General features: G+C 41.0%; 1 protein-coding gene across 1 annotated transcript; it reads right to left on the bottom strand.

Annotated features, from left to right (window-relative positions):
• Positions 1-4288: 4288 nt before the first annotated feature.
• Positions 4289-11863, bottom strand: TMED7 (transmembrane p24 trafficking protein 7). The gene is made up of 3 exons (XM_005528137.3): positions 11587-11863; positions 9072-9317; positions 4289-7184 (listed from the first exon to the last, which is right to left on the bottom strand). Exons 1-3 carry the CDS (start codon positions 11752-11754, stop codon positions 6948-6950), a joined length of 651 nt encoding a protein of 216 aa, XP_005528194.2. The 5' UTR covers positions 11755-11863; the 3' UTR covers positions 4289-6947.
• Positions 11864-12077: the final 214 nt, after the last annotated feature.

Here is a 12077-nt window from a genome sequence, read left to right on the forward strand (position 1 = left end):
CGAATTATTATAATTCTGAAATCAAGGGGCTCTCAGGCAGAGGATGGTGAGATCTTGGGCCGGTGGATGAGGTGAATCAGCAGCTCCGCGGCGGTGCCTGGCACTGCCACACGTCCCGGCAGGACAGGGGGTGTGAGGCCACCAACCAAGAGGGAAGAAGGAGAAGAAGAAGCAGCAGCTCCATCTGGGTGATGGTGAAATTCCCTTCTCCCCACCGCAACAGCTCCACGCCCAAAGTGTCCTTCTCCGAAGCTGAAGAAAGCCCGCCAAAACTGTCCCTACCCTCCTTTTTCCTGCCCCCTTCCCGCCCTGGGCCCAGCTGAACTCTTTGTGTTTTCTCCAGCACCCACCAAATACCCGCAGTCAGGTTTCCCCGCAACTAATGGGTAAAAATTCCACAGGTGAGCCAGAACTAAAAGGAGGACACCTAACCCCCAACACCCCATTTGTAGCAACCACCCATTCTTCCAACTTTCCACCACCCTGCCCACTGTGGCCAAACCCTCCTTCTCTTACAAAGCATACAGTCACAGCTATATGCTGTCATACCCTTTTGGCACATGTTCCTTCTAAGTTTCCTCAGGGTAATTTTCATTGAATCCCTCATTATGTATGTTATGGGTGGATGGTGAAGTCATTGGCTCTCATGAATGATTTTGTGTGTTAAAGAGGTTCAAAGTACTTTCAATATTGTTGAATACTGTTATATGAATATGAATATTGTTGAACTGTTGTTGTAGTTTGGCTTTGGACCCCTTTTTGTTCTCCCTTCAGTCCTCTCTTCTCCCATCCCTGTTGCCACCAGACAGCTCTGGTCAGTGTAGTCAGAGACGTGGGGTGTACGTGCCCCTTGCGGGCCAGGGACGGGTGAAGCGCGCCGCTGGGGACCTTGGCACGCCGACACCTCACCTCCAGCCACCTGTGAGGAGCTCTCCATCAATGGACAACAGAGGAGGGTCAACTGGCAGACTTCAGGAGGGTATATGTAAGGAAAATAGATACCCTCCATATATTTTATATATATATATATATATATATATATAGTATTATATTATATATGTTATATATTCCCTCCATATTATATATTTATCCATATATATATACCCAAGTATATAAGGAAAATATTAAAATATGTATTACTGCTCATAAATATTCATGTAGCTGATGTAATTCCCAGGTGTTTAAAAGGCAGAGCTGCCATTTTGTGAATGAGCCCCTGGCATTGAGCCATGCTCCCAGCACTGCCCCTTGGGCTTTGTGTATTTTTATTTAGTTCTCAATAAAACTTTTATAACTCATTCCTGCTTGAGCACTTGATAGCATGTGTGTGCCAATATGTATTAGGAAGAGTTGATTGTGGTGTGGTTTCCAGCTGCTATTTGCAGATTATGCTGTGAACCTGTACTGGGGGCAGCAGCCACCAAAGGCCACCAACATACCTGGAGAGGGAGCACCTCTTGTCCATAGGGAGCAATCTAGGCACTTCTTAAGCCTCACAAACCCAGCACATGGGCTTCTTTCTCCACTTTGTCCCATCCATCCTCTCCCTTTTTTCTATCCTTTTATTACTCCCTAACTCCTCCTCCTCCTTTCCTTTCTCTTTTCTGCCCGTCTTACTCTCTCTTTCTGGCCCTGTTGAGTTACTTTCTTGACACCTAGTGGTACTGTGTTCTCCAAACACCAGAGCAAAGGACAGTGCTGTGCCAAAAAAGCTCGTCTCATATCAGTTTTAGCCTTCCCAACCCCTTTTTCCTCATGTTTGATTTTTTCCAGGAAGAAAATGCTTCTCTTTGGCTTTTCATATCCTGCATATAAAATATATCAATATACTTTATTTTTCGCTTGTTTAAAAAAATATTCATTTACATCTAAGGCTGAATAAATCTGCTGTCCTTGGTGCCAGGAAAATCCCTGTACATAAATTTAGGAAACAGTGTCCAAGATATGCACAGAAACCATCTCTAACAAAAAGGTTCTTGCTAAAGCCAGGAATACTCCATCAAGCAGAGGCATCTCAAATATGCAACTGGTAACAGACCATACACTGTGACACGTGTCTGCAGGAGGCTACTGCATCCTGCTTGTGGAAACTCACCAAAAAATACATTCAGCTACGGAATGTGCACCTGAAAAATGCACATTTGTTGAAGGGATGTTGAAGGGATGGGATCCTGCTGTACTCCCTCTCATATGCTGTATTCTGAGCAGGGCAGTCTCTCACAATGAGATTCAGATCACGAAAAGGAGGAAGTTCTGTTCAATGGCCTCTACTGATAACCAAACACACAATGATCAGCAGTGAAATTAAGGAACCTGGTGTCCCTGTCAGGATTAGTTTCTGTACTCTGGTAAAACCACAGTTCAGGTGACTCATCTAAGGACTTTTCATCCTGAAACAGGAGGCTGGCAACAAAACTACAGCATAACCCATGCCACTCCCTTTCCTGTTAGTTCACCAGCAAAACAGCTTGTAATAAGAAACATAAAACATGGACACACAAGGCAGTCCACTTGCTTAAAAATGTGTTGCACACAACAGATTCTTACCAGGCCTCTCACACGTGTATGCTGGTTCTTGTCAGCAGGTGAGGGAGAAGTTATGAGTGAGACAAATCAATCTGCTTTAGAACAATAGAAGTGTTGCAAAGTAAAACCACCTTATGTTTACATGACATCTTGCCTTGTGGAGTGCAACATGAACTTTTTAATATAAATAATGAACCTTTTGAGAGCTGTTACTGATGTCTAAAGAGGCTACCTGGAAGAGAAGCTGGACAGAGTTAAAGAAATAAAATAGATATTAACTAAAAGGCCTTTGAAGGATACACCTTGGGCAGTACAAGAGCCCAGCCTGGGCTCTGCCCAAGATGGACCCAAATGGAGGCAAGGCAGATGACCAGTCACAAGTTTTAACACTTTTATAAGTTTTGGTCCACTTACATATTTGGGTTAATTCCCCAATTACAGCTTCAGGTTATGAAGTCACACCATCCCAGATTGCTCTCCTCAATTTGTTGTTGTTCATACTTTCTGGGCCTGAAGCTGCAATAGTGTCCTTGGTTCTCAGGCTGGAAAAGGATTGTTTTGTCTTGCTACCCTGTGAAGGGAACTTGCTAACACTTTATATGAAGCTCAGAGTCACACACTAAGGCACTACAGAATCTGAAAAATATGAAAGCTAAAACTTCAGGCATCATTACTGTGAAGAGTTTTTATTAAGCTAATCTGAGTTACCACTTTGCTTCATTTCAACTTGATTGAAATCAGTAGCACCCTCAGTGTGCACATAACACAACTTTGCTTTTCTGGAACTTGATTCTACAAGTCTAGGGAAAGTGTGTGAAAGACTTTTCATCCATCTAATTTAGGGCCCGAGTTAAACTCTTGGTTTCATCTCACCCCTAAAGGAAGCGGTTGTAGTATCACTGCTGCCCTTGTGCCCTCTGGTAGCCTGGCAGTTCAGGAATTGTTTAAATTTGTGGTAGTCCAGAGCACATTTCTACTCCCTCTTGATAAAAGCCTTCGTCATCATCACACGTGTCACTTGATCCACTGACTCGTCTTTTCACTTTGTCTAATTTACTTTTTTTTTTGGTACGACTTTCAGCAGAAAAGCACTTCAGACCACAACTTAAGTTGCTCTAAAATCCTGGGTGCCACGCACCTAAAAAAAGCCCCAGACAACTACTTGGCCCTAACAGTAACTTGAAAGAGAACTTACCCATACTTCTAGATAAAAACTTTACTTAATCTAACTGTTGTACAAATAGTCTTGAAATTTTTTGATTATATAGCAACTGACTTAGCAAGAAGACTAATTCTGAAAGGTGGCCACACAAAACAGTGATGTCTACTATATGTTCTTTAAACTTAACACAATATAAAGCACCTCAAATCACACATTCAGTTACTACTTATCTGAAGTTCGTATCTTGTAATTGGACAATGCTAACTGAGGCACCTTTCCAGCTCCCCAATAATTTTGTATCTACAGAATTAATGCGAAAAGATGAAGTAGTTCCCAAATAATTCCTGGCATCTGCAATTAAACTTTGAATTCTACTTCAACATGTAGAGATTTATGAATATGACTGCCTGCATTACTGATGTACTGAGCAAAGTGCCAGTAACCACAATACCTTGCTAAGTATGGCTGAAGGCAGGATGTCAGGAAGCAGATTAACTGTAAGATGTTAAAACACAAGCTGACTACTCAAATTATGATTCAAAGCTTTTTTGAAGAATAATGTTTCCCAATCCCATATGCAAACAAAACAATCAGACCACATTCATATATTAATTTTTTTATTTTCCCATACAATATTCACAGGGTCTGCTTTTTGTCTTATTCAAACTAAATTTTCCCCCCCATGCCCTCAAACTAAAGAACCAACATTTCAGGACACAAAAAGAAGTCTTGTAAACATAAAACATCCAACGCATAGCTGAAACCCAGAGCATGTAGCAATTAAAAACACAGTTATATCCCCTTTAACGCAGGGTGTTTTCTTGTGTATCACACCATTAACCAAACTGTTCATACACTGAAAAGGTGCAGCTTCAACCAAAGGTCACAATGCACTGCTTCACCCACTGCGTGTTAGCATGTGTTTTATTATATCCTATTCAGTCAGTTAAAAACTATATACAGCTACGTTTAAATGTGTGTTTGTGCCATGTTTTTAACAACACAAAAATAAAGGCATTTTTAAGCTGTTGCTGCATATTATGCAGCAGGATGCCAGAGCACTGGTTCAGACACCTAACTTTAATGGAAAAGTCAAGTCCACTAAACCTCTGTAGTGGAAGTAATATTGAATGGAACAGTCCACTTCACACATTCAAACATTATGAAAGAATAAAGAGACATGAATGCAATAGCTGATCATCATCAGTTTCATAGCACTATTTACCAATTTTGCCAGCACACAGAACAACTCAGTGGAAAAAAAACCCAACACAATTCAAGCCTTAAAACAAATGCCTTTGTTGTGATTAAAGCTATATAACTAATATTCAAACTCCAGAAATAATGAACACTAGCAAAAGGAAATAATGTTTTCGTTTGACACTTGCACCCAAATTGTACCTCTTGCTTCATTATTGTGTGCAATGCAGCACAAAATTACTAGATATCAGTTGCTGAAACACAAGATGGAAGCATAGAGGTTCAACCAAGAATGTTGTGTGCAGGCCCAGATTTGTATCACAAAACAAGTGCAGACTTTTGTTTTCTCCTGTTAGTGGGTCTAACTATTTCTGAGGAACCCGCATCCCAAAACAAGACTGCAGTATTCAAAATTCAGTACAGGACAGCAAAACTTTACATCATGAATTTTACTTAAAAGATTTTTAATACCTCCATGACCTTCTGAACAATCTTTGAGCTGTCTGATGTTTTCCTTCAGTTTCCAAAAGAGCAGTCATTCAGTTCCAAACAGAGTAGGGGCATTTTTATATTTTTCAACCAAGACATGATTTTAAAATCAAGTCATCTTAGATCAATTCTTTAGACTGCTCAAGTGTCACCTGAACATGTAATTTCAAATTTTTGCTAGAAATACTACAGGCAGCTAATAAGGGTGTAGCACTCTTTCTCTACTTGCCAAGAACTTGTATAAGAAGCATCTTTTCATTTAGCTAGTAATACAAATTCTTCAGTATAGCTCATTTTGTGTGCATTTAAGAATAGGTCAGCCTACTTTTTTTTCCCCCAGAGCCATCTGAAGGAGTTTAGCCTTACTATGACCAGCTCAATTCAAGCTATGGGCATGTACATAGATTTACTACTTTCCACAGCCAAATAGAACAGAATTTTACAATACATAAGCTACTGAAGTCATGAGCAGAGAAAACAATGGAACTCTAATAACTCTACAAAAAGATAACCTGAAATTTTCAAAACATTTCCAGACCACAAACAAAACAGAGTGGCAATTAGGTGCACAAGGCTGTCATGTCTCAGTGCACCACACAGAGGAATATTTACAGCACTTGTGCAATGCAGTATCAATATCAAATTGCCCTCTTTCTAGGAAAACAATTTAGTAAAAAGCTGTGTACGTGCCTAACACATAATATAACCTCATCCAGTGCTGGTGCTGTGCTGCTTAACACACCAATCTACCTCTGGTCTTAAATCCAAAAAACAGCAGCAGCAGCAGAAGCAGATGCAAGTACTGCACAGGTTCAATGATAAAGTTAGAAAACTTCCTACTCTACTGCATGTTTTTTTACATAAACTTGGAAATTTGGATTTTTTTTTTGTATGCAGAAGTGGATTTCCTGAGTAGTCTCAGCTTACAATTTCTTCAGTAAAACAAACATTGCAAAAGAGAAAATGTATTTATTTTAATACAGAAGAATGTATGTTTAAGCAATCATAATAAAGTATAAAATTCAAAGATGAAGACTTTCCAGGCTGATAAAGAATGTGCACCACAATGTAGTGCCAAGCTCTCAACAATTTTACAAATAAGCAAAGGGTTCTGCATTTTTTTAAAACAGCAAATCAAAACAATGCACTACAGTTAATCACATTTTCTTTTTTATAATCCAAGATATTCAGCCTGAAAAGGAATTGAGATTTTCATAAATATCTCTCAGACACTAGACTGTTGGGTTATTTTAAAGTGTTACACTGCAGATGACTAACTGTACTGGTAAAAATCAAACTTGGTTTGGGTTAGTATCAGTAGAAATAAAGAGAGACTAGACATTGCCAGATATTTTAATATAGGAATTGAAACACTTAAGTTCCAAAGGATCCTTAAAAATATTTCAGATTATGTGTCCCTTTCATAACTTTTTGGGTCTGTTTTGTTATTTTTAAGAGATGAGGAGTATACGCATTTGAATGTTGCATATATTCAGACCTCTGTACCTACAGTTAATTGGAGAACCGCTAATCTTAATGAGTAACGCACCTCAAGCATTGCCGCTACTGGTTACGAGCCAACGCGCGTTGTCGTGGTTCTTTTATCTGAGAAGAAGCTTTTAAGGAGAAATACCTGCCCGATACTAACAACAAGAAGAATGATTGCTTCCCCTATGGACCAGTAGGCCACTCTTGTGTTTAAATCCTCTGCTCTGCTGCGGCCCTGAGCCTCCCTCAAGCGGAAGTGAGTCTGGTAGTCGATGACAGACTTCAAAGCTTCATGAATTGAAACACACGCAGACTCCATCTGGGGAAACAAACAAATACACAACACGGAACTAAGAACTCTTCTAGTGGTTTTGTGCTTTGATATTTGAAATGAGGAGTCATGTAACTTTGCAAGCTAAAAATTAACTCAGACCAATGTTAGAAATAGTGTAAATACAGTAAAACGTAACTTATACTGATGAAACTTTACACACAAAAATGTGACGATGTTAAATATAGAAGCAGATAAAACCACAGAACTAATAAAAAGCAATGAGCTCTGAGAATTAATGAAAAAATTCCAAATTCATACTTGGATTTAAAACGAACCTCAGAAATACTTTTAAATGTCAGTCATCCTCCAGCTATTAATTCCACAGGAAAATAAGCAGATGCTTTTAATACTAAGATACACACAGCATATATTAAATGCTTCTGTTTCACAGATGTGACATTCTTCATTGATTAATTCTCACTCTAGTTGTACAGTGTGCATTCTGTTGTCTCTTAGTCATGTGTACAAGAAGTAATTGGAGAAGAGACAATTGTTATCCTTCAGCACTCCTGAGCTCTCAATACCATACGCATATAAAAATACTTACCAATTTGACCAGTTTAATAGTTTTTCATTTTAAAAAAAGCATTACTGGTTTTCCAAGCCCTATATAATTTTTTATATAAACTTCTTGCAGTTTCAATTTATATGCTGTAAGTAGAAGTACTCCTCATTGTGTTTTGATCACTAAGAGATTAGTCAATAGATCTTCAAAAGACTTATTTTTTTATTTCTCATAATTTAGGTTTCTCTTTAATGGCTTAAAATGAGTATTTCCTGAAGATAGAACAGCACAAATTATTATAAAGGAAGTGTTTAATGCCCTTACAGGGCTGCTCTCAGTCACTCATCTCTGTGTCTAATCATATTTTCGAGTCAATGACTTTCAAGATAAGTGTCTGAACAAGCCTAAGATAACATTCTTGACAAAATTCAGGATGACTTTTTCCAAACTAAGTTTTCCTATTGATAAATTGTAAGAACAGCCTCATCTGCAAAAGGGATTTAAACACAAGGTCATTCCGGTTTTAGGGTTTTACCTTTACCTGTTCTCATGAAGGGCTGCCCGAATTTGGTCATGCCATAAGCCTGACCAGAACTGCAAAAAGAACCTCCTTACCAGTGAAGCAAAGAAAAGAAATTAAGAGATACAGTATCACGAATCTGAACTCAAAAATAAAGCACAGCAGGAATTAATCTTCCAAAGGAAATTTTAAGGTATTTAGATTGTGTAGAGGTGGTACAAAACTGTAAAATACTGAAAATACAATAACAACCAGTGCTCTGACACTTTGTAGACGTATAAAGCCTAAATATCTAGATAAATACAGCTGACTTTATTAATTTATTTTGCTAGAATTTCATTCTCCATTTTAAAAATAATAGTTACATGAGTCCTCCTCCTAAAAAAAGACTCTACTGCTTTAAATATAGAAATAATTCCTAGAGTTTCTCCAGAGCTTGGAAATTTTTTAAACCCTATTCCACCAATATCTAGTTTATGAAATTCACATGTCAAGACATAGTACTGTGTCACTAAACAGATGTTCCCTGAGAGTCTTCGTAAAAATCCCAACCAAACAGAAAACAATGAAAAAAAAAACCCCAGAAACCACCCAAACAACAAAACCCCAAACAGTGGCCTTAAGTTTCTGTCCTCATTTCTTCTTAACCATTGGTGATTCCTTCTCAGCACTGTTTTTTGTTCTACAAATCTTATCTTTACAAAGAAAGCCTATTTGTCTCAATTTAAAGTATTTTAGAAGTTTAAATTAATTTATTTTCAAAAGTGATGTCGATAACTCAAACAGCTGAACTTCAAGAAAAATGGCCTTCACCTAACAACTTTTGTAAAACACAACAACGTTTTACCTGAGTAAGTGCAGTTACTCTGTTCTCACTAGGAAACAGTGGTGGATCTTCTCCAACCTGGAAATCGAAGTACACGGTTTTGTGCGTGAAAGTAGAGAACTCGTTGCTGAAGCAGAACTTGTATGTTCCATTTCTGGATGCAGTAAATGTGAAGCTATCATATTGCTTCTTCATCTCTTTGTACAGTACAATGCCATCGGGATCTTCCAACCTACAGTCAACATCATAATGACCTCCAGTGATCACCTGGAAAGAAAGATCAAGAAATAGTATTTTTAAAAAACATGGACATTTATATATTTCTGCTAAGAAGTATGGTCTGGCAGGTGGGACTGCAAAGCTTTTTGCCTTAACAGGTCTCTTAAAGTATAATGCATTCATTTGAGAATCTTTCAAAGCAAGTCTACAAAATTATTTTCCCATGAACAACACACAGAAAATAATTTAAAATGCTTTAGGTTCAGCATATGCAATGTCAACCGTATTTTCAAACCCTTAGGAGAGCAATTTTAGTTACTTTGTTATTACTAACTGTACAACAGCAAAGGCTACAGTAGGTGAAACTCCATGGTACAGCAAAGACACAACTAACAATGAGTCTGACATTTACTGTAAACTCAAATCCTCTGTGGAATTCATTCATCCAGCTGAGACTGCTAACATGCAGCAAGACACTTCCTTCCTGCTTAACTGCCCTACTATATCAGCTGCATTAGGCTGCAGGAATGGTGTTTGACCAGTAGAACAGGAATTTCAATCTGTCCAGTTTTCCTGTCTGCTTCTGCCAACAAAGCAACACTCTGGGGGACCTGCCACCTCCCTCCTGCAGCAGTCAGACACAGGAGCTCTTCCAAAAACCAGCACACCTGGACTATGCCTGCAACAGACTCAAAACTTCACTATTGTCCCAATGGGGTTTTTGAGGTTTTGATTACTGTTGGTTGATTACCTAGATTCTCCAGAAAGACTGATCAAGAGTTTAGGTTCACAGCTTGGTATTTTGATGACTCTAACCATAGCAGTTTTATACTTTATCCTTGCTGCAAACTTTTCACTTTTAAGATAAAGCATGCTGAAGGAGGAAGAGGCTTATTTCCCATGTGTGCAGAAATCAGTGAAATATTTTAGTATCTGTGTATCTGCACTTCAGTCTACATGGCATTTTTAAATGCTCCTCAGTTTACTGAAGTACCAGGTTATTAAAATGATCACATTAGTGGTACAACTGACATAACATACTGGAGCAGCAGCTCCTCCACAAAGGCAAAGTTTTAGAAGTATCCAGTTGGCAAGCAATAACACAGCTCTTCATTTTTGAAATACAAACTACAATTTGATAAGAATGTGCTTTTTACCAATTACATGGAAGTTACGTGCATTCAGTTGTGTAGGCACTCTGAAAATACTGGTTTACATAGAGGTAGTAAAGATTGGCCAGAGCTTTAAAGTTTCCCTAAGATACCTAGCCACGGAACTTGCTTGCAACTCCCGTTGGCCCTTGAGATATACTGCCACAGGACATTCAGACAGCACTTCAGGCTGCCAGTGGCTAGTTAAATCCAGACATTTCTTTTAGCAGCGCTAATCGTGTTCTGGTCACCAATGAAAGTGGCAACATCAGGCTTATCTGTCCAGTGATACCCATTTCAAAACTTCAGGGGAAAGTCCTGCACAGAAAAGACTGTATGGAAGAAACAGTCACGGACAAGAAATATTTGAGTAGGGAAAAAGATATCCAAGACCTAGACCACATAGGACAGAGTAACAAGGACTGGTATTTGGCAGTGACACTCCCCATACTTGAGATGGGACAGCAACTGAGAAACTAGAAAGTGCAGGACTCCAGCAAGAAAAGTCAGCCCATAAAAATTATGCAATCCTTTCAAAAGCCCCCAAAGATAACTGTGATTTTTGTCATCGGGGATGACTTTTCTCTTATGCTGCTATTATACTATCTGTGGCTTCCTCTACTAAAGTGACAGACTGAAAGGTTCCAACCCTGCTGATGCACTCAGAGGCACCAAAACAACGATGTTGTACCGCATCCTTCTCCTATCACACTTCCACTGTTTAGCATGAAACCCAAATCTGAACTGTCTCTGAAGTACGAAGCTAGCTCTTAAGATGTACTGTGTTCATCCTGTCGACGCTTCACGAACCACAAGGAAATTACGTCTGCGGCACCTCGTTGGTCAGGTATGCTTTAGATACTCTCTCCGCTGTTCAGGCGAGGCACTACATGGCAGCGACCAGGGTACCGACACTGCCAGTTTTCAGGGAAAACTCTGTGTCTCACTCAGCCCTGCACTAAATGGAAGCTTCCCAGAGTTTTCCTTAGTCAAGCTGGAAACCTCTCATTGGATCCAGCCGCTGCTCCCTTGCCAGGCCTACTCCCAGATACTCCCTCCAGGAAGGGAGCCGAGCGAGAGCCCCCCCGGCAGCGGCCTGGGCTCGGCGATCGGGGCCGCGGCCCAGCGCGGCGCCGCGCCCGGGGCGGCTCCTCCCGCCGGGGTACCTGGAACTCGAGGGTGCACTTAGTGCCCTGGGCGATCTCCTCGTAGAAGCACTGCTTGGCGTTGTCTGGCAGCTCGAACGTGATCTCGGAGGCCCGTGCCACGCAGGCCGCCAGCGCCCAGAGCAGCAGCAAGGGCAGCAGCGCCCCCCGGGAGCCCCGCGGCGGCATCGCCCGGCGCGGAGGGAGGTGAGGAAGGTGCGGAGGGGCTCGGGGCTCGGCGCGGCGGGGCTCGGGCCGGCGGGCGGGACGCGGCGTGGCCGAGGGCACGAGCGGCCGCACCCGGAAGCGCCCGCGCGGCGGCAGCGCCTTCCTGGAGCGCTTCCGGGACGTGTGTCCGGCGGGGAAGGGGCGGGGAAGCGGCGGGGAAGGGGTGGTCACCGCCTCGGCCTTGCCCACTCCGTGTCAAGGCGGCAGGCTGCGCCACCGTGGCTCGCCGGTTGGGTTTTCTTGAGGGTCCGGCTAGGCCCTCGAGCTGGAAATGGCGGGTTCCT

Source organism: Pseudopodoces humilis, chromosome 4, assembly GCF_049639895.1.
Source record: "Pseudopodoces humilis isolate 2021_Gansu_Grassland_sample_001 chromosome 4, ASM4963989v1, whole genome shotgun sequence".
NCBI lineage: Eukaryota > Metazoa > Chordata > Aves > Passeriformes > Paridae > Pseudopodoces > Pseudopodoces humilis.

Coding starts and splice junctions, on each gene's coding strand:
- TMED7 (XM_005528137.3), bottom strand. CDS start 11,754: ATGCCGCCGCGGGGCTCCCGGGGGGCGCTGCTGCCCTTGCTGCTGCTC. Junction 9,318..11,586: donor AGTGCACCCTCGAGTTCCAG/GTACCCCGGCGG, acceptor CTTTCTTTCCAG/GTGATCACTGGAGGTCATTA. Junction 7,185..9,071: donor GAGTAACTGCACTTACTCAG/GTAAAACGTTGT, acceptor TTGTTTCCCCAG/ATGGAGTCTGCGTGTGTTTC.